The 22601-nt window shown below is 46.1% G+C and overlaps 1 protein-coding gene across 1 annotated transcript in view; it reads left to right on the top strand.

The window, feature by feature from the left end:
* Positions 1-22601, top strand: part of EEFSEC (eukaryotic elongation factor, selenocysteine-tRNA specific) — a 243194-nt gene that overhangs the window by 90756 nt on the left and 129837 nt on the right. The window contains exons 3-4 of the mRNA XM_063114567.1: positions 14651-14747; positions 17221-17385. Coding sequence (XP_062970637.1) covers positions 14651-14747; positions 17221-17385 — 262 coding nt within the window. The remainder of the gene's footprint in view (positions 1-14650; positions 14748-17220; positions 17386-22601) is intronic.

The raw sequence follows: 22601 nt of genomic DNA, 5'->3' as shown, positions 1-22601 counted from the left end.
GCATGCAGAGGTCTGGTAGAGAAAAGAAAGGATTGTCATCACGATAGGTTGTGATCAGTGGGTCTGTGGCCAAGCTGGGCCAAATCACCTTATAAGAGAACATTAGCTTTTACCTACATGTGACAAAGAACTTCTTCAAATCATTTTAAGTGATTATTTCCTTTTCTTATGGTCGCTTGTTAAGTAAATCCCTTGTGAATGTGAGCCCAAATGTGAAGAAACTTTCTGTCTAGAAAGGAAGAATTTGGACTGATGAACTATGCACATATCAAAACCTGAAAAGTATTTAAAACATAAAACTAATATTTTTCTATCCCAAGAGTAATTGAAAGAAAACTTGGAAAACAGAGAAAACTGATAAAAGAAAGAGGAGACCACCCAAAGATTTTTTTCCTCAAAATAGCTGCTGTTGACATTTTGTTTTTTTTTTTTCATTTTTGTCTTCATACTAATACATACTAATGCTAGTATTGCCCCCCTCTCTTTTTTCCTCCACATTTTTTTTATTGTAGTAAAATAAACATAATATTTATCATTTTAACTACTTGAAAGTGTACAATTCAGTAGTGTTGAATACATTCACAATGTTGTGTACCCATCTCCACTAGCTATACCAGATCTGTTTCATGGTCTCTAACGTAAACTCTATACCCATTAAGCTATAACTCCTTCTTCTCCCCTCCCCCATCTCCTGGGAACCTCTGTTCTGCTTTCTGTCTCTATGAATTTGCCTATTCTAGGTACCTTATCTAAGTGGAATCATATAATATTTGGCCTTCTGTGTCTGGATTATTTCACTTAGCATAACGTTTTTAAATTCCATCCATGTTGTAGCATATATCAGAATTTTACTCCTTTTTATGGCCTAATAGTATTTGTAGTGGATTGAATTATGTCCCCCCAAAACTCACTGAAGTTTGAATTGTATCCCCCAAGTGTTTAGAAACTTGGTCCCCACTGTGACTGTTAAGGGTGAGAAATCCTATTATGGTAATTGAAAGGTGGAGCCTTGTAGAGGCAATTAGATTGTGGGACCGTGCCATAGTGAGTGGATTAGAAATGGTGGTCAGGGGTGTGTTTCTGGGGGCTTTAAAAGAAGAGAGAGGAGAGTGTGTCTGTCTCTCTCTGCTCTGCCATTTTTGCAATGTGATACCCTGCCATCACTGTTGCCACTACCAAAGACACCTTATCAGATGTATTGCCTGGACTTTGGACTTCCCAGCCTCTGAATCTGTAAGCAATAAATTTTGTTTTCTTATAAATCACCCAGTTCCAAGTATTTTGTTATAAGCAACAGAAACAGACTAAGACAGTGTTCTGTTGTGTGCCTAGACCACAGTTTTGTTTGTCCATTCTTCTGTTGGTGGACACTTTTTGGGTATTGTAAATAATGCTTCTGTGAATATAAATGTACAGATATTTGTTCAAGCTCCTGCTTTCAATTCCTGTGAATATATACTCCTGTATACCCAGGAGTGGAATTGCTGGGTCATATGGTAGCTTTTGAGGAGCTGCCACGCTGTCTTCCACATGGCTGCACCATTGTGAATTTCCTCCAGCAGTGCATGAGGGCTCCAGCTACTCCACAGCCCACCCACCCTTGTTTTTTTCCTTTTTTTTCTTAACAGCCATCCTAGTAGGTGTGAAGTGGCATCTCTTTGTGGTTTTGATTTGCACTTTCCTAATGACTGATAATGTTGAGCATCTTTTCATGTGCTTATTTGCCATTTGTATGTCTTTGGAGAAATATCTGTTCACGTCATTTGCCTGTTTTTTAATTGGGCTGTTTTTTTTGTTGTTGTTACTGAGTTGTAGGTGTTCTTCATATGTTCTGGACATCAATTCCTTGTCAGCGATATGATTTGCAAATATTTTCTCCCATTCTTTATCTTTTTACTTTCTTGATAGGGCCCTTTGATGTGTGAAAGTTCTTAGTTTTGATGAAATCTAATTTATCTATTTTTTCTTTTGTTTCCTGTGCTTTTGGAGGCATATCCATTAAATCAGTGCCATATCCAATGTCATAAAGATTTTCCTCAATGTTTTTTTCCTAAGAATTTTACAGTATCAGCTGTTAAATTTAGGTATTTGATCTGTCTGGAGTTAATTTTTGTATATGGCATAAGGTAAGGAAGGGTTCAACTTCAGTCTTTTGCATGTAGATATCTAGTTTTCCCAGGATCATTTGATGAAAAAATTGTCCTTTTCTCTTTTACCCTGGTCAAAAGTCAATTGGCCACACATGTGCAGGTTTATTTCTGGGCTTCTGTTCCATCCTCTTGGTCTACATGTCTGTGCCACACTGCTTTGTCAAAGTCAGGGAGTACGGGTCCTCCAGCTTTGTTCTTTTTCAAGATTGTTTTGGCCATTTGGGTACCATTGCAATTCCACATGAATTTGAGGATCTGCTTTTCCATTTCTGCAAAAAGGCTGTTGGAGTTTTGATAGGGATTGCATTGACTCTGTGGATCTTCTTTGTTAGTATTGACATCTTGACAGTATTGTCGTCCAATCCATCAACATGGGATGTCTTTTCATTTCTTTAGGTCTTCTCTCTTTCAGCAGTGTTTTGTAGTTTTCAGTGTATAAGTGTTTTACCTCATTTATTAGATTTATTTCATAAATATTTAATTCTTTTAGATGCTATTATAAATGGAATTACCTTCTTAATTTCCTTTTTGGATCATTCATTACTGGTGTATAGAAACACAGCTGATTTTTGTGTGTTGATCTTGTACCCTGCAACTTAGCTGAGTTCAACCCCTTTTTCTACCATATAATTGTAACCATGAGGTATTTCCATTTTTGATTTCTGCTTCTATTACTTAACATTTTACATAGCAGTTCTTCATGTAACCATCACTCCGTTGTTGACCCTTCAGAGCGACTTAAGTTTCCTTCTTGTAAATAAATAATCCTGGGGTGGATGTCTTTGTGTATCCTTTAACTTTGTTTGTATTTTCAGTTTTTTCCTCACAGTAGACTCCCAGATGTGAGATTACGGGATTAAAGGGCGTGAATGTTTTAAAACTTTTTGTTGTATATTACCATATCATTTTCCAAAAGAGTTCTGCCACTTTATATAGGCATCAGCAGCTAACTTTGGTTTATCATCTTAAGATATATTTGAGGGCCGACCCCGTGGCTCACTCAGGGGAGTGCGGCACTGGTAGCACCGAGGCCGTGGGTTCGGATCCTATATAGGGATGGCTGGTGCACTCACTGGCTGAGCGCAGTGCGGATGACACCAAGCCAAGGGTTACGATCCCCTTACTGGTCACAAAAAAAAAAGATATATTTGAAACTTAGTAAAATAGAAATAGTATTTTACTCTTGTTTTAATATGTGGGACTTTAATTACTGTTGAAACTGAACATTTTTCCTTAAGTGTATTAAACAGTTATGCTTTTGTGTATGTGAATTATGCCCACACATTTTGTCTGTCTGCCTCTTGTGCCTTTAATGCTTTTCTTTTTGATTTTCAGGAGTGTTTAATATTAATAAAGACTGCTGTTAACCCTTTGTCTATCATATTTGCTACAAACAAGTCTTCGGAATGTGTTGTCTTTCCATTTTAGTTGTGCTTTTTTTGACGTGCAGAAGTTTCTAATTTTTATGTAGTCAAACTCTTTGATTGTTTTCCTTTGTGATTTCTTTATCTCTGAAAGTATTTAAAATTGCTCCTGCATAAGCATTTATCAATGTTAACAGAAATCAAAATAGAAGATAAAAATGTACCAATAATCTTCCCAATGCATCAAATCAAAGTGTTTTTTCCCCAGAATTCCTGTCAGTCTTTCCCATATGTACATAATTTGAGGTAGTTTTTATCACAACATTGACAGTATTCTGTGTTCTAGGCTTTTCTGTTTATTTTTCCACTAAATGTTATCATCTGACAGCATCTTTGACACATCTTTCTCCTAGACTCCCTCTGTGTTTCTTCCTGCTTTTTAAACACTTCTTTCTATTTCATCCAAGGCCTTCTGCTCAGAGCACACCCAGGGCTCCATTGGTTCTGCCTACCCCTTGGGACTGGGTTTGTCTGCCACTGAGTGGGGTCTTCCATGAAGTGCATTCCATGCTAGCTTTGTGCTGAATAGCTGTGTGGTCTTGGGCAACTCACTTTATCTCTAAGGTGCTATTTCTTTTTCAGATTCAGCCTCACAGCGTTTGTTGCAGGGGAGCATTTGACACGGAGCCTGGCACATAGCAGGTGCTTAGTAATGATAGCTATAATGTGCGGAGCACTTCCTATGTGCTTGGCACTGTGCTAGGGGTCCCCCAGATACAGTTCATTGAATTAGCTGGATCCTCACAGTTACCCCAGAGGTTGATTTTGCATCTGGCTTGACTGCTGAAAAAAATAAGACTTGATAAATGTTGGCTGTTTTGAAGTCTACTGTCCCAAACCTAAAACTTATATTCTGTTTGTTTCTATGTCTTTTATATGGGTTATAAATCCATGCACGCACACACACACACACGCACACACACACACACACACATATTTTTAACTTATCTGAGACTGTTTTTGTGTGCTGGCGAAGGTCAGCCTACATGCACAGTCAGCATGTCTGGACCCGGCGAGCACCCTGACGTACCACAGCTGTGAGGCGAGTCTGGAGGGTGGAGTGGGGTGGGGCGAGGGGGACAGGAGGAGCACTTAAATGTGCTCTCGGTCAGCTGCTGCCAGCGCTGTAGTGCTGAGGGTCTGCCGTCTCTGGCTCCCTCGCCAGAGGCCTTTGTGCTGCTAGAATCCAGCTGTGCCAGCCTAGGGGCTGCTGAGCTCTCTTCCCCAGGGCTCCATGGGGCCGGGTCTCCTTCTGCGGCCAGAAGCCAGGATGCCCGAATGTGCAGCATGTTCAGGAAATCAGCAAGACCAGCTTCTCCTGAGCCTGGGAAGGGGCCAGACACCCGGCCCTGCATGCCTTTATGTTCTGTTACAGTATGTTGCCCGAAAGGGCTTGGATGCAAATAATTGAATTTCCGAAAGCTTTCTGGTTAATCCCTGGAATTCTCCATGCATGTTCTCACCCTCTCTGTCCCTCTGAACGGGTCAGCACTTGTGTCCTGGGTCCTGGCTGAGGCAGCTCTGTGGCACAGCCCCCATTCCTGCACACAGCCTGCCTTCTACTCACCCCCCCTCACCTCCTCCCAGGGGAGAGGCCTGGGCCCCTGAAGCCCAAGCAAGTCTTGTAGCTTCTCCGTGGCAGCAAGTGAGCCTCCCTCATGAGGTGCAAAGATCGCGGGGACGCACCAAGCCAGGACAGCCAGTGGCACTGCCTTCTGCCTGCTTTTGTGCTGTCTTCCTCCTGTGCATCCTTCCTTCTTGTCCACATCTCTCTTCCTCAGCCTTTCTCTTCCTTCCCCTCCCTCTCACTATTCCTTTTTTTTTTTTTTTTCTTTTTCCCTCCCTCCCTCCTTCTCCAGCCTGTCTTTTCTCCCCCTGGGTGTCACCCTTCCCAAGGCAAATGTCTAAGTCCTGCTGTTCTGCAGGGCAACACATCCTGTCTGAGACCTCTGGCATCTACTGGTAGCCTTACATCATCTTGTCACACTGACCTGTGTGGCATCAAGTGCCTCCTCAGATTAAGTTGCTCTACAGGGAACTCCAGCTTCTCAGAGTCAGCTTTTTCTTGTCTTAAAAAAAATCTTTTTTTCTTTAAGAGTTTGCTCACACCAGGCCAGGGCAGTGTGGTGAGGATTCAAAGGCCAGGTGAACCGAGCCCCTTGCTGCTAAGGAGCTTCAGTCAGTGCGCAGGAGGGATCAAGTGATGGGGAGGGAGACCATAGAGACCTGCTGAGCAGTGGGAGGCCAGAGCAGTGGTGGCTTCAGAGCGGCATGGGGCCTTCTGAGGAAGCAGAATTTGCCTCTGGCCTGGGGAACGGGAATTTGAACGAGTTCTAGGAGGGCAAGTGACAAGTAAGCAGTAGATGTTCAGAAGATGGAGCGTAGGTCAGGACACCGGCCACAGGGAAGGGCTGCCACCACCCATGGCTGGCTGCCCTGGTGCCAGTGTGTGCTGGTGGCCCCAGTGCCAAGGACTGCGTGCAAGGCGCACAGAGCACCTTTATACGGCCCCGTGATGTGGTTAATGTGCCTCCTGTCATACAGGGAAATGGAGGCTGAGCGAGGTGAAATCACTTAAGCTGGCTGTGGAATGGGGATTAGTCCTCAGTTTCTTACTTGGGTCCCATATCAGGTTGCCCATCGCCTGGGTGAGGTTTGGACAGGCAGAGGAGGGAAGGAGCTGAGTTTGGCCCTGGGCAAGGCTTGCGTTTTTACCTGTGTATCCAGAGGTTCTGATGAGCTAGTGAAGGGAGGCTGGGGCGACCAGAGGGCCTTGTGCACCTGCCTGGGTGCCAGGCTTTATCCTGGGGCAGTCACGGAGCCCCTGAGAGTGGAGAGGGGAGAAGGCGAATGCCTTGAAGTGGTGCTGCTAGAAGGTTCTCACAGCTTTAGTAGGTACCTGGTACAGCGTTGTGCACAGACTTTAGAGAGCAGTTGGGTGGCCTGGGGTGAAAAGGGTCTGACCCAGGGTGAAGCTCATTAAGAATGAAAATGGGGGGGGGCGGGTGGAGTGGGAGCCAGATCCCAAAAGAAGAACTGACCAGATGCAGTGGCTGATGAGAGACATTGGTGACCATGCAGTCAGAAATGACTAATTCAGAGACCAGGGGAATGCTGTCCCATATCAGAAACCAGGAAGGGAGGTTGGGAAGCAGCTTGGTGGCAGATGGCAGGGTAGGACGAGAGTGCTGGAAAGGGATCATGGCTGAAGGTGCAGACTTGGGAACGGTCCACAGAGGAGCTGTGGCACAGGTCGCCAGAGTGCAGAGAACCTGGAGGAGAGGAGTTCAGGGAAGAGCTGGGTCTCAGGGCAGAGAGGCCTGCCGTGGATGACAGGGGCACAGGAAGGGCCTCTCGGGAAGGTTTGGGGTTGTGGGTACCAGCTGTTGATGGTTATCTAGGTCACAGAGGGAAGCAAGTCTGAGGGAAGAGCACAGACTTGACCACTGGGAACTTGGCCCTCCTCTGCACCCCCCCACTGCCCACTGCAGTCCTGCTCCTCTGGGCCTCACACTGCGTGGGTGCCTTTGGCCATGCCCAGCCTCTCCCCCATGCTCTAGGAGCCTTCACTTGTTCATCGCGCACCCTCCGTGCAGGCTGGTGCAGAGGAGGTGCTTAGTCCATGTCCTCAACTTGGAAAGGATGTAGACAGGCAATGTTGTGAGAGAATCAGGTGTGAGCTGTGGTGAGCAGACAGAGGTGGCATTCGTTTTGAAGCAGGACTAGAAGGACAAATTGGGTATTGATGGAAAGTGATGGGGCAGGGGTGTCCAGCAAAAGGGGTCCCCCAAGAGAAGCAAAATCTGGGACTTAGAAAGGCAGGGGCATGAGTCCAGAGAAGAGACTGGAGGGCTGATGGAGGCTGGCGGGGCTGGGCTTGGTCTGAGTGGACCCCTGGAAGCCTTCCTCTGATGAGAGCGCATTTGATTCCCACTTGCACTCCTCCCTGTAGCCATTTCTGCTGGACTCGGCCCTCGCCCTGCTAACCCTAACCCTAACCCCAATCCACGGGCAGGGAGTGTGAGGAGTGGCCAAGGGTCCGGAGAAGACGAGGCAGGGTTGCCCAGAGCAAGGGATTCATACCGCATGACAGGTGAGATGGCCTGGGCTGTGCATGGGTGTGGCAGAAATGCAGTGAGTTGTCGGAGAAGTTAATCCCTTTTCCAGTTATCTTTAAATCTCCTTTATTACTTTCAGAAAAACGTCTCAAATTGGTGCTGTTGTGTCTTAAAGGTTTCCTTAACTTTTTTTTTTTTTTTTTTTTAAAAAGATGACCGGTAAGGGGATCTTAACCCTTGACTTGGTGTTGTCAGCACCACACTCAGCCAGTGAGCGAACCGGCCATCCGTATATGGGAACCGAACCCGGGGCCTTGGTGTTATCAGCACCGCACTCTACCGAGTGAGCCACGGGCCGGCCCAAGGTTTCCTTAACTTTTTAACCAAGCACAGCGCCTTCAGCAGGTAATGGTATCTAGCTAGAACTTAATAGCTCTGTTTTGTTTTCTTTGTGTTATTTTTGTAGCTACAGTAGGAGGAGATTTCTTGTCCCCTGAGATTGGACTGTGGTTGGATAATCAAAAAAGTCCCTTAAAACAGAGAATTACAAAAAAATGGCACTTTTATATCTTTAATATAATATATTGTAACTTAAAACATGTACGTGTGTACTTATTTGGTAATCCCAGCACTGTGAGTTGCACTGGGGGAGTGCAGCGGTCACGGCCTCGTGCTCTCCTTGCCAGTCCTATGCCAGCCCCTTGCCAGCCCTACATGCTGCGGTCGATCCGGGCTGGGCTGTGGCATCCCCCATGGGAGCAGATGTGCTTTCTGAATTCAGGCCTGGGTCTTCTTCACACTGTTTTTTGAAGCATGTATGGTTTCTGCATCATCTATAATTTCTATTTTCCACAAATAGCCGCTGTAATCCATACGTTATCTTTAATTCATTTGGTCTGAATTCAGTAAGTCAGCTATATTTTGTGTTTTCTTCATGGTCAGGATTTACATTTTTAAAAGCTCTAGGGCTTACTGGTTTGCCAGTAACAAGAATTTATAGTTTGTGGGCTTCAGTCCCATGCCTTCAGGTGGTCCCCCTCACCGTTGTGGCCTTTTTCTGTCCAAGTGAGTGAGCGAGTGAGTGTGGCGTGGCGTGGCATGGCGTGCTTCCCTGTGCATGTGGTCATCTCTCTTGGTCACCTCTTCTTTCTCAGTTCCTGCGGGTTCGCTGTGCTGTACAGGTGTTCTCCAGTCAGGATTCCTGGAGTAAACATCAGTCAATGACTTGAATTGTGTCGTGAATTCCTGAGCAGGGTTCACTTCTCTGACTCTGGCACTCTCCACAGGGCCTGCACGGCTTTGTTCCAACTGCACTTGCTGGCAGACCTTCTGCCAGCCCGGCTTTCTTTCAGTGTGAGCCCGCTGGCTGGAGTTCTGAGTCGCCTTTCATACATGGGCCACTCCCTAGCACAGTGTCTACAATCTCAGTTTCTTTGAAGTGAAGCAAGATTTGCAGAGCAGTCTGGGTGCAGAATTGTTCTTTTTACACAGCTTCCCCTCAAGTCTTATGATTTTCTTATCCACAACTAATTTAACACCAGATTTTAAAGAGATTTGCCTTTCCAGAGCATTCAACTTAGTTCTCATAGAAACCAATATTTTCACACTGTTGATTCATGATACTAAATTAAATTATGTCGTTATGGTAACACTTATTACTGGCGTTACCAAGTTTATGGCCTAACCAGTGTGTCTCTTCTTCATAAAGGTCAGCTGGTGGAGGCAAAAGTGCAGGCAGGACTAACCTCTTCAGCGTGGCCCCGGAGCCTCAGACCATCTCCCCAGCATGGGCGTTTGGTGTGCCAGTTACCAGGTGCAGGTTTTGGGGAAGGAGTGGAGAATATTGGCTAATGGACATCTTTGAAGTGGCTGGGAGAGGGGGAACTTCTTCTCTAACTTCAATTTGTGGCAAGTGACAGTGATTTTCCATTTAGATAGTCATATAAAGTCACATTTTCAAATAAATGTATTTAAGTAAGAGGTGAATGATTTTAAATAAAAAATTGAGCCAATAATAGCTCAGTTGGTACACAGATTTGACAAAGCTTGTGAAGAGGATGTGGGACGAATGGCCTGTGCGCAGGTCACACAGAGAGGAGGAGACGGGGAGGGAGAAGAGCAGCCACGACACTATGTCCTCCCTCCCTGTGCCCACCAGCTCTGGGCTCTGTCTTCCAGTCTTGTGTTTTGGAAGACCAGGGGTGCCACCTGATGGCGTGATTGGCGTCCCTGGGGAGGGATGTTGGTGGTTATTCTGGCAATATTAGCACAGTGGGAAGGGCAGGCTCTGGACAGGGCTTTTGGGACCAGCGTGCTGAGCTCCGTGTTTCTCGTTGCTTCTGCCGTTTGTTTCCCACATGACCCATCAGGAGTCGTTTAGACTCTGTGCTTTCCTTATCCTAAAGTAATGTGATCCCTGACATCGTTGTCATGAGGATTAAATGGGTACTGTGTATGGGAGCATCTAGCCAGCTGCTGTGTGCGTAGTGGGCGCTTCTCTAATATTTAGTGAACAAATGAGTGATTCTGAGAATGGGAAAGATAACAACTGTTCTTCAGACCTCAGAGGGCTGTTACGGATCCAGTAGACTTATGTCTGTCATTTGAAAGTAATAGCAAACTGTTGTAATATAGGGTATTATCATTTAAGCTATCATATAGTTCTTTTATTGGTTTGAGAACTGAAGGTACTGGAAGGCAAGGGTTTTGTTAATCTGGCTACAGGACTTAAATATGATATGGTCCCTGATCTTTGAAGATCAGCCACTTTTCAAATTCTCATATGAATTTGAGAAGAGACACACACCCCTGCCTCCAGCCCAGGCTAATGATATGTTCCAGGTGGAAGGTAAACTCAGGGTTGGCTTTTAGTCACAGCCCACGACTCCTTAGCTGTGTGACCTGCAGCAAACTATCAAGCCCAAGCTTTGGGAACCTCTTCGGTGAAATAGAGGGAGGAGGAGTAATATCCACCTTACAGGGTTGTGATGAGGAGGTGAGAAAGGAAAAGCTCCTAGCACGGGTGCTGTCACTGTAGGTGCTTCATGAAGATCTATTCCTTTTTCTCACACCCACTGTGCCAGACACTATACTACACACAGAGAGGCTCTGAGAGCAGGTTGTGGAGTAAGGGTGGCACTTCCGGGAGTTTGCAAAGTCCAGAACTAGAAGTGGTACAGAACTGTCTCCTGAAAATACATTTAGTAAGTAAACAGATGGAAGTGGTTCAACCTCATATGGCTTATTAAGGAAATACAAATGAAAATGAAGAATATATAAAAAATAATGAAAGAAGAGACCAGCTATTTTGGTGTATGTGCAGTGAAATAGGCATCTCAGATGTTCGTGTGGTAGTGAAAAGGGTAGCAAACTTTTCAACCTATGTTTTTTCCTTTTTAATTGAGATGTAGTTCACATGCCATCAAATTCACTCTTTCAATGTGTAAAGAGTTGTGCAAGCATCACCACTGTCTAATTTCAGAACATTTTTTATCACCCCAAAAGGAAACTCTGTGCCTATTAAGCAGTTGCCCCCCCATTCTCTGTGACCCCCCCTCCCCCCCCCCCAGCCTGGGAACTACCAATCTGCTTTCTGTCTGTGGATTTACTTGTTCTGGATGTTTCATATAAATGGATGGAATCACACTATATGTGACCTTTTGTGTCTGGCTTCTTTCACTTAACATAATGTTTATGAGGTTCACCCACACTGAAGTATGCATCAGCACTTCATTTCTTTTTTTGGCTGAATAATATTCTGTTATGTATATGTACCACAATTTGTGTATCCAGTCATCCATTGATGGACATTTCAGCTGTTTCCACTTTTCGGCTCTATGAATAGTGCTGCTGTGAATGTGCATAGACATTTATTTGTTTGAGGACCTGTTTTCAGTTCTTTTGGGTATGTACCTAGTAGTGGAATTGCTGGGTCATATGGGAATTCTATATTCTTCGTTTTTGAAGCATGTTTTTTGTTGGATATAGAATTTTTGTTTGACAGATTTTTTTTTTTTTAACTTTCAGCTCTTTGAATAGAACATCTCATTACCTTCTGTCTTCCATGGTCTCTCCTGAGAAACCAGCTGTTGATCTTGTGGATTCCTTGTACATGAATGAGTTGCTTCTTTCTTGATACTTTCAAGATTCTCTCTTCGTCTTTGGCCTGCGGCAGTTTGATCATATGTCGAGGTGTGGATCTCTTTGTGTTTGTCCTACTTGGAGTTCGTTGCATTTCTTGGATGTGTAGGTTAGTATTTTTCATCAAATTTGGGAAGTTTCTGGTGTTATTTCTTCAGATATTCTCTATGCCCCCATCTCCCTCTCATCTCCTTTGGAAACTCCTTTATACATATGTTGTTATGCTTGGTGGTGTGTCACATGTCTTTGACACTGTGTTCTTTTTTCTTTCTTTTCCTAAGACTACATAATCTCATCTGACCTTTTTTCAAATGTGTTGATTCTTTCTTCTGCTTGCTCTTCTAGTGGATTTTTCATTTCAGTTATTGTATTTTTCCACTCTAGAATTTTTTTTTTTTTTTATAATTTCTGACTCTTGATTTTCTCTTTGGTGAGACATTATCCTCATACCTTTGTTTAGTTCTTTAGATGTGGTTTCCTTTATTTTTTTGAACATACTTAGAATAGCTGATCTAAAGTCTTTGTCTAGTAGGGCTTCCTCAGGAACAGTTTTTGTTAACTCTTTTTCTTCTTGTGTATGAGCCATACTCTTGTTTCTTTGTATGTATTATAAATTTTTGTTGAAAACTGAGCATTTAGAATAATATAATACAGCAGTTCTGGAAATCAGATTCCTTGCCCCCCCCACCTCCCATAGTTTGTTATTATAGTTTGTTTAGTGACTGTTATGAGCTAATTTTGTAAAGTCTGCATTCTTTGTCATGTGTGACCAGTCATGTGTGTGTCATGTTTGTGAGAAGGCCCTGTTCAGTTAGCTTAGGGGTTAGCTAATGATTGGGCAGAGATTTCCCTAAGTGCCTGGAGCCAGTAAGTCTCCCAGTCTTTTTTCAAGGGGCCTATGTGGATGTTGGGCCATGCTGTCAATGCTCAGGCAAGCAGTTGGCTACTCTGCCTTAGCCTTCACTTCCTGCTTGCCCAGAGAATCCAGATCAGCCAAAGGTGAGCACTTAGGCCCTCTCAGGTCATTTGTGAGCATTTGTGAACATGCATAGAGCCATATGCCTGAGTGTGGCCTTCTAGATCCCCAAGGATATACCAGACCTTTTGTAAGCCCCCTGGACATATCATTCCCTAGCTTTTCCTTCTAAGCTTTTTGGTCAGCCTGCTTTTGCCTAAACTACTATCCTCCACTTCAGGCAGCTGTGATGTTAAACATTGCCTCTGATTATTTTCAGCAAATGCCCCCACAGAAAAGGCTGTTTGCACTGGCATGCTCTAAAACAAGTCAAATAAAGACGGTCTTGTGCATGGGATCTTTCAGGGAACCACCAGACAGGAAAAATAAAGACAGTTCTCTGGGAAAACCGAGGGGTTTTTGAGGAGCTCAAACCCATTCTGCCCCCTTCAGTGCCTGGCAGGCTACTGATTTTCACTGTGTTTGGGCTGTTGGTTTTCAAGGCTACTGCAGTGTTGGGGAGGGGAAGATGGGAGTAGGGCAAGGTAAACTACTACAAAGCTCACTTGTTCTTACTGAGACTGAGCCATTTTTCTTGAATAAACACTTCCACAGATTGCTCAAGCCTTTGGTTAATTTTAAGAGTTCTGAAAAAGTTGATTCTGATAATTTTGCCAGTGGTCTTGCTGCTTTTATGGAGGAGAGGCTTTTCAGATGTTCTTACTCTACCATTTTTGCTGATCTTTCAATGTGTATTCAGTCTAGATTTATACCCCATGAATCTATCCCAAAACAAACAAACAAAAAAATCAGTTATGTCCACCAACATGTTTGTCACAGTGTTGTTTATAATAGTGAAAAATTTGAAAGATCTTAAACAAGTGACATTGGGAGGAAAAGCCTATAAATTCTGAGTCATACTATTATGCAGCTATCAATAATGAAGAGGAGGCCTGGGGACAGGGAGAGTGTGACAAAGAAATTGAGAGTCCTGGCTCCTGACTCAGGTGGGCTGGGTTTGAATCTGCCTCTGAGGTTTATAGCCAGTGACTGGGAGCAAATTAATTAACCTCTCTAAGCGTCATTTCTCATCTCTGAAATGGTGACAATTCTGTAGTGGTGCTGTGTGGTTTAAATGAAAGCATCTGTGTCATATGCTTGGCTCAGCCAAGTGAGTTATTGTTATTGTTGTTACTGTCATTCAACAGGAAATTGTTCATGATATAATGGTAAATAAACTAGCAGGGTATGAAATCGTATGCATACTATAACCAAAATATGAAAAGAATAATCAGTTGGCAAAGCATGGAAAAAACATGGTTGGAAGAAAATATACCACATGGGACTGTGGGTTATTTATTTTCTCTTTTCTTTTTTATTTCTGACAGTACTATGCATGTGTCTTTTTTTTTTAATGGAAAAGATAAATGTATACTCACAGTAAGAATCTCCCTTAAAGAGGCAGGGGCTTTCCTGGTGGATCTGGGCGGGACCACTCTGCACTGGACACTGGACTGTGGAGGTGCTCTTCCAGGTGCGTCTTCAGGGGCCTCTAGTTAGCAGTATTTCCCGAGTCTCTTCAGGAGTCTGGGATGTGTTTATTGGTTTTCTTCAAGGGGGTCTTTTATCAAGAGGCCAGGGAGCAAGGGTCACTGCTGCTCCTCAGGGCAGGCTCTGAAGGTTTAGTGTAAATCCTGGGAGATCCCTTTTTAATTCCAATGTCCAGTGTAAGGCTCTTCCCTTTGGGACCTCCATCTCTTCATCTGTCAGGTGGGAATGCAGTGGTGCTGTCTTCCTAGGTGCAGCTGAAAGGCTGAAAGGATGAGCCTCGTGCTTGGTGGTTTGTCAGGGGTTCCACAGACGTGCTTTGTGTCCATGCCGATGATCTCTGTGACTGTGATGGGACTTAATTTTCTGTTTCAGGTTCCGAGGTGCACCGATTATACCTGTGGCGGCGAAGCCTGGGGGACCGGAGGCCCCTGAAACTGAAGCTCCACAGGGCATCTCAGAGCTTGTTGAGGTACTGTCGGCTTGAATCCAGGTCTCCCTTTGGCCTGGCCCTGCTCAGGCAGCCCCTTTGTGTCCCCCTCTGCCCTGAGTGAGAGAGGGAAAGGCTGCCCCAGCAAGAGGCCTGTGCTGGCTCCATCAACCTCCCTGCTCACACCTTAGCCTAACTAACTCCCCCATCTCCCGCAAAAAGATGAACCAGATCAAGAACCCTAAGGCCGCCATGGTCCAAGGCGTTTGACTCACCCTCTAGCCCAGGGCTCTGCAGGGCTCCTCACACCCTGGTAGGTCTTGCTCTTCCTTCCTCTTGTCACACACCTCCACTCAGACAAAGCAGCTCCCGCCGTTCCAGTTCTTCAGACTGTACCAGCCCCTTCAGTGTGCCCCACCAGCGAGGCAGGGATGAGGGAGATGAGCCCAAAAGTAGGGGCAGTACAGCTTCTGTCCCAATGTCCTCCACAAAAGAGGTGGAGGCTTCACCTTCTGAAGCCATAGGCCAAGGCTCAGGCTGTTCCTCCAGACTCGGTGGTAGCAGACAGGGGGAGGAAGCTCACTTGTCCAGCGGAGCACCCAGACAGTCAGTAGGAAGGGTGCATGTGTGTGGTGGTGGCACTGAGGAAGATAGCAGTGAGAACAGGGACCACCACTGAGTTCCTCTGCCGAGTGCTCAGGGCAGCCAGAGGGTTCGAGCGGCAGCATGCGTGGGCTCAGGGCTAGACCGCAGTTCCAGCACCAGCCCTCCCACCTGCCCTCTGCGACCCTAGGCAGTAGAGCTACTCTCTTTGCCTCAGTTCCCTTGTGTGAGAAGTAGGGAGGACAGTACCAGCACATCCCTCATGGAGTTGTTTTGAGGCTAAATGAGTTAACATTCATAATGTGCTCAGAAGGGTACCCTGTGTTCACTGTGACAGGGGTGCAGATTTTTACATACCAGGCTCTGTACTAAGTTCCTTACATGTACTATCATTAACATTTACAACAACCCTGGGAGCCTTAGATTATTCATCCCCCTATTATCAAGGAAGACTCTCAGACTCAGAGAGGTTACATAGCTTGCCCGGCTTTCACAGCAGGTATGTGGTACAGCTGGGATTCAGACCCAGGAGGTTGTTGAGGTTGGCTTTGTGTCCACCCGCACCTGTACCTGCAGAGCCAAGATCAGTATGACCATGTGTACTGCCACTTGTCTGTCACTCACACTGTGCTGATCTTGCCAGTTTAGCAAAACAAATGTTTTCTGGGTGAGGCTTTTTTGTTACTTTTTTATCAGCTCCAGAGAGTGCTGGTCTGGGAGCCTGGCACAGTTGTTTTCGTTAAAGCAAAATCCACAAAAATGCTGTTAAGATGTTAGTATATTCCTTTAAGAAGCCTCTACACAAATCTCAGACCGAGACTGTTTTGAATCTCTAGTCTTTTTCCAAAAGAATTGTTATCACAAGACTAAGACTATGCAACATTCACTGCTGAATTCTTTTTTGACAGCCTATTCACTTACGAAATCAGAAAGTAGCAAAATAAAAAGAATAATGCAGTCTTTATCTCCATTTGTTTATTGGTAATTAGCTCTGACAGCATCTCCAAGCACATTGACGGCATAAGGAAGTTTGGCTGGTTGAGGCTGAAGCATACGGAAAGGATCAGTGAAGAAGGAAAACCCGAACCTCAGGCTGTGAGGGCAGGGCTCTGTCTCTGCTGGAGCGTGGAGAAGTCACTCCTCGCACCTCTTGTCCTGGGACCCTCAGCCCCCAGCTTGCCCATACCAGACACAGGCTGCTGCCCCTGGGAACAGCCCTTCCCTCCCGCTCCCCTCCCTACACCCCCTTTGGTTTTTCTTCATTTGCTGTCATTCCTTCAGGTGTGGGGCCAGCTGCTGGCGATACTTGGGGGGAGGTGGATAAATAGATGATCACAGTAGTGTGTTAACTGTGGTGCTATTGGGGGGTGGGGGGCAGATGCTTCCATACAGGAAAAACCCTTCCAGAGGAGGTGTGGCCAGGGGAGAAGGTGCCACTGAACCAGCTGGTGAATTCAGGCCTGCCAGCTGCTGGCCCTGGTGTGAGAGGGAGGCTGGAGGGAGATGGCCTAGTGCTACTGAGGGGCTAGACGATGAGGAGTGGGACGTCCTTCAGGCATTAGGAGGCTATGGAAGCATGCAAGGCCAGGGTGATGTGCAGGGTGTCCCTGATAGGCTGCCTCTGCCGCAGTGTGGAGGATGCCTGCTAGGCAAGGATTGAGAGGCTCCTCCAGGCACCCTGTTCCTTTGCACTGAGCAGAAGGAGCTGAGAGTGTGGCAGAGGCTTGGACTATGTCAGGGAGTCAGCCATCTCTGACCTGCTGGGCCAGCTTGCCAGGGCACAGGTCTTCCAGCTGTGTCTCACTTGGCAGCCTTGGTGAACTGCTGGCCAGCCACCCCCTCTGCTCTCCTCTGCCCTGCCCCATCTGGCCCTGCTTCCCAATGGGCTGTGGCACCGGCATCTCTTTTCTAGCTCCTGAAGTCCCAGATTTCCATTCCAACGAGAGACCCCTCGGGACCATTTCTCATGTCTGTGGACCACTGTTTCTCCGTCAGAGGCCAAGGCACTGTGATGACAGGGACCATCCTCTCGGGCTCCATCAGCCTCGGCGACAGTGTGGAGATTCCTGCCCTCAAGGTCAGTCCTACCTTGTCCTTCCTTTTAGCCTCTCTCTAACAGCTAGGGGCGTGGGGATGGTTCCTCTGCCTTTTCAGCTGCTGTGCCTTTGGAGCTTGCCCCGAGTTCCTTATGCTGCCCGAGGTTGGTCGCTGGCCCTGCTGCCGCCCCGCTTCTACTTCTCGCCTGCCACCCGCCCAGCTCCACATCTCGCTCACTGTGGATTCTAGAGCTACTGCTCTCCCTGATTCTCCTAACACCACATTTTTATTGGATGCCTATGATGTGCCATGATGAAGAATTCCTGAGTAGATGTTTTTTATAGAGAAAGAAACAGAGGCTCCAGAAGGTGAGGTGGGCTTAGGACCATACCGTCAACAGGTGGAGGCGCTGGGTGTAACTTCCCTTTCGGCAGGCCCTCTGTGTGTTAGGGTGTCAAGTGCCCTTGGAGTTATTTCTGGGTACCTTTTTCTTAACCACAAGAATTTCAAATGAAACACACTTTGTATCTATGGTGCTCAGAGTCATACAATCTGGAAGAAATCCAGATCAGTGTCACATTCCAAGTGGCCACTGGCAGATGCTGTGTTCTCCTTCTGAAGACCTGCGAGAAGGATAAACAGCTGGGTGTCTTCCCATCTCCCCCTCCTTCTAGTACCATAGCATGGCTTTGATTGAAAAGATGTCCAGTGGCCTTGATACTTCCCTTATTCAGAAGGCTTTTCAGGTAGTTTCACTTTCCTGGAAAAGAAAAACTTCCAGCCCCACCGACCATCCCTCCCCTTCACAGGAGTAAAGGTGGGAAACGAGGGCTCGTTGGAACTAGTGTGAAACTTTGCCCAGAATGCTGGGCCCAGGATGCTGCTCTGATCCTCAAAGCAACCCAGAGTGTCGGGAGGCAGAGGAACACAGTCAGCCCTGTAGACTGAGCCAGCTGCTGGAGATGCGGGATTTGCCTACAGCCCGAGGTGAATGAATTCAGTTTGCATGCTCCTGGGGAGTGGCTACCTGAAGTGCCATGTTGAGGCAGATTTTAAGGTTGTCTGGCTCACTAGATACATATGTCTAGATATCTGTAGATACGTATATATAAACATCTATATATCTATATCTCCTACTGGTTCTGTTTCTCTGGAGAACCCTGGCTAACACACCTACTATTAGATATATATATCTATAGAGAGAGATATAGAGAAAGATGTATTTTAAGGAACTGGCTTACGTAATTGTGAAGCCCGGCAAGTCCATAATCTGCAGGGTCGGCTGGCAGAGTGGAGACCCAGGGAAGAGTGGTGGCTCAAAGGCCATCTGCTGGAAGAATTCCCTCTTCTCTGGGGTAAGCGAGTCTGTTTTCTCTTGAGACCTTCAGCTGATTGGATGAAGTCCACCCACGTTATGAGGGGTAATCTGCTCTATTCAGAATCCACCAATTTCAATGTTAGTCTCATCCAAAAACACCTTCACAGAAATGCCCAGAATAATGTTCGAGCACAATTTGGGCATTGTGGCCCAGCCAAGTTGACATAAAATGAACCATGTCACCAGGTGAAAGGGCCATGATAGCAGCATCTGCTCTGGACGAGGGAAGCAGAGGGGATACTGCTGGCACCTGTGCCTTGTGTGCCACCCCTGGTCTAGGGCAACATGGTTGGATATAGGGAAGGGGTAGAGGACAGGTGAAAGGAATCTCAGGTTTCAGCCCCCACCCAGCTCAGTTTATGGTGGTGTGGCTGTTGCTTCCTCCTGCGGGGGCTGGGGGTATTAGGGAAGTCTCCTGACCAGGGAGGATCAACCAGAAGGAGAGGCCTGCCCTTCCCCAAGTGTTAGGACCTTCTCTAGACACTGGGGGTAATAATCACCTCCTCTACCTACTGTGTGTATCTTCCTCCGGAGACCATTTGTCCCAGAAAAAGACCACTCAAGTCAAATCCACTTTAAGTCAGGGACTAAAGTGCAAATCTTAAAAAATAAAGCATAAAATTACAAAAATAAACTAAATTTATATTTAACAAAATTACAATTATGATTGTGACCATGTGCTAATTCTTAGCTGCAACAGAAAATGAATTAATGCTAAATTTCTTTCCAGTCCCTGTGATCCCTAAGGCAGACCTCTGAGGCCACCCTGATCCAGCATCTCTGCCACCCCGGGAGAGGAGCTGGGAGTGGAAAAGAGATGTCAGAAGGCAGCTCTGTGGGGGGTAGAATTTGAATTGGGGGTACCTGAGGCTCTAGAGGGAGAAAAAGGTTTTTGATAACGATGTTAGTGGCTGCAGTGGTAGGACCAGGAGCACAGAGGAGGGCTGAGGCAAGGATAGTCAGCCATGAGAAGCAGGCAGGGATGGTTGAATGGGGACATATTCTGAGGTTTTCGGCCATGCTTTTCATCCATATAAAGGTGGGACTTGCCTATCAGGACCCAGTTACTGATCTTTATGGTACTTGGTCACACAGCAGGTTCTTGGATGTAACCTAATTCTTCTCATGTTTTTTGTGCTCCTCTTGTCCCAGCCTGCCTTCCAACTCTCTTGGTTTCTACTACTGTATGATTCTCTAATTTACTAGTAAGGAAAACTAGAACTTGTAAGCAGTGTACTTGGATATTTGGCTGAGGGGATTTTCACACAGAGTGTGGGAGATGCCACCTTGCTTCTCTTTTGCCACTTACAGTAAAATGTGGAAGAAGGAATGAATTGAGGAACTGTTAGCAGAAAGGAGCCAATGCTTGATGATTTGGAGGTTCTCAGCCTATCCAGATCACAAAAAATTCACTATTGAGAAAACACACTTTGGTGAGAAGGCCAAGCATGAGGCTGGACAACCTTTTGTTGGAGAAATTAGTTGTGTGGCTCATGTATCCAAGCAAGCACATCAGCAGAAGCCAGGAATAGAGATGAACTGATCTAGGAAGGATGTGCGGTGAACCTTCTTGTTTAATGGCAGGGACCCTCTTGATGAATATGAGAGACCCCCAAGGTTTTTGAGAATGTTATACTAGCAAAAACACTGGACTGAAGGGACAGAGACCTGACAAAATGAAAAAAAAAAAAAGAAAGAAAGAAAGAAAACCTGTTGGACTTCTGGGATTCTATAGGCAGGAAACAGGCTAATAGAACTACTCAGCTCCAAACACATGGTATGCTTAAAAAAAAAAGAAAAGAATGATGGAGGGCAGAGCTTTGGACACAGAAGCAGAGGCAGAGGATCAAACCATAGAGGGTTAGTTTCAGTTCTTGAAACCTAGTAGAATTTTCCCTGATGGATTTCAAACTTGCTTGGGACCAAATGTCTTCCATTTTCTTCCTTTTGGAATGGGACGTCTGTCCTTTACCTGTCTCACCATTGTATTTTGGGATTAGATAACTTGTTTTCTGGGTCCACAGATGGAGAGGCATTTTGCCACCCAGAGTCTCGCCCATACCTGATTAGATAACTTAGGTGATAAGATTAGGGACTTTTTGTGCTGAGGATATTTAGATGAGATTTTGGACTTATAGTTAATGATTGAATGGAGTAAGACTTTGGGGGATGTTGAGATGGGGGAATGTATTTTGTATGTGGGTCAGATATGCAGTGGGCCTAATTGTGGCCCCCAAAAGATATGTCTACCCAGAACGTTAGAATGTGACCTTTTTGGAATAATGGGCTTTTCAGATGTCGTTAAGGTAAGGATCTCAAGATGTGATCATCCTGGATTAGGGTGGGCTCTAAATCCAATGACAGCTGTCCTTGTAAGAGACAGAAAAGTTGAAGGCTGAGATTCACAGAGGGAAGTCCATATGAAGACAAGGCTGAGCCTGGAGGTGTGTAGCCACAAGCCAAGGAGCACCAGTGTTGCCGGCAGCCACCAGAAGCCAGGAGAGAGGCACACAAGGGGTTCTCCCTCGGAGCCTCCAGAGGAACCAACCCTGTTGACGTGAGGATTTGGGCTTCTGGCCTTCAGAACTGTGAGAGAAGGAATTTCTGTTGTTTTAAGCTGTCGAGTTTGTGGTAGTTTGTTATGGCAGCCCTAGGAAATTTATATGGACTTCGGATGGAAAGGACTGGAGTCAGAAAAAGCCTTAAGTCCTTTATGATCTTGAGCAAGTCCCTTAACTTCTCTGAGCTTTGGCTTTCTCGTGAGGAATCACCATCCGCAGCTCACCTTCTGGGTGCTGTGACAGCGACATGAGTGGAGTGCCCATTAGCCATTTAAATGCTTAGAAGCAGAACTGTTGCTGATGACCAGGTGTGCTGCTGCCTTTTTTCCCTGTAATTACCATCCAACCAGCGAGAGAACCTAGGTTCAGGGACGTTGAGCAACCGGACAGCAGAGCCAGGATTTGAAGTCATTTGTCCAGCTCCAAAGACCAGGCTCTATCCACTGTACCCTGCTCCAGAGCCCCTGGAGGAGGAAACTCTCAGTCTGGTAATGTTTCCTCTCCTCCTGGGGCAGGACCTGCAGGCTCCAGAGCAGTTTTGTAGGAGCACTGCTGAGACTTTTTCTGGTCCGCGGAGTATATGAAAGCCCATTTCAGAAGAGCCTGAGACTCAGAACTCCTGACCTCTTCTCACCCCTGCCCTGCATGTGATTGGTGGCTGTGCCTCATGGGCACTGGGACACTGCAGGCCATGGCCCTCTTCCCAAACACAGTGACATCCCTGTCAGTTTCACTAATGGATTCAGATGCATCTGACCGCTTGAACTTCCTCAAAGGCAGGGCACAGCGGTTCCAAACAGTCTCGCTCCCCACCCGGCCTGGGCTGGCCTGATGGAGCCTGCCCATACTCTGGCCCCTGTTTCTGCTGCCCACATTCGTTCCCAGCTGGGGCCAATTACCTGAGCAAGGAAATGTTAGGGAATAGGGAGTGAAGGAGAAAAAATTCCATTTGGACCCCAGAATGGCTTAAATGCCACACATCCTGAGACTGGCCAGCTTTCTGCCCGGGCTTTTTGTCTTTCTCCATCCTCAGCCTGGGAAATGCCTCTGATAAGATTTGGTCTTGGGATTTCAGGCTAGTACTGCTTCTGGGGGTGATTGGCTGTCAGGATTGTAACATTGGAAACCATCAAAGCCACAGACCAGCGAGAAAAAACAGGGGCTGGGAGTTGAGAGGGACCCAAGTCTGGCATTTACCTATAGCCAGAGGCAAATTACTCAACCTCTCTGTGTTTCATAATTCAGCACAAACTTAGAATGACCCCTGTGTGCTCAGCTCTGTCAAGGCATCTGGAAGGTAGGCAGAGTGCTGTGGTG

Source organism: Cynocephalus volans, chromosome 11 (genome assembly GCF_027409185.1).
Source record: "Cynocephalus volans isolate mCynVol1 chromosome 11, mCynVol1.pri, whole genome shotgun sequence".
In the NCBI taxonomy this organism is placed as follows: domain Eukaryota; kingdom Metazoa; phylum Chordata; class Mammalia; order Dermoptera; family Cynocephalidae; genus Cynocephalus; species Cynocephalus volans.
The sequence above is the reverse complement of the archived record's forward strand: the minus strand, read 5'-3'. Positions and strand labels throughout refer to the sequence as shown.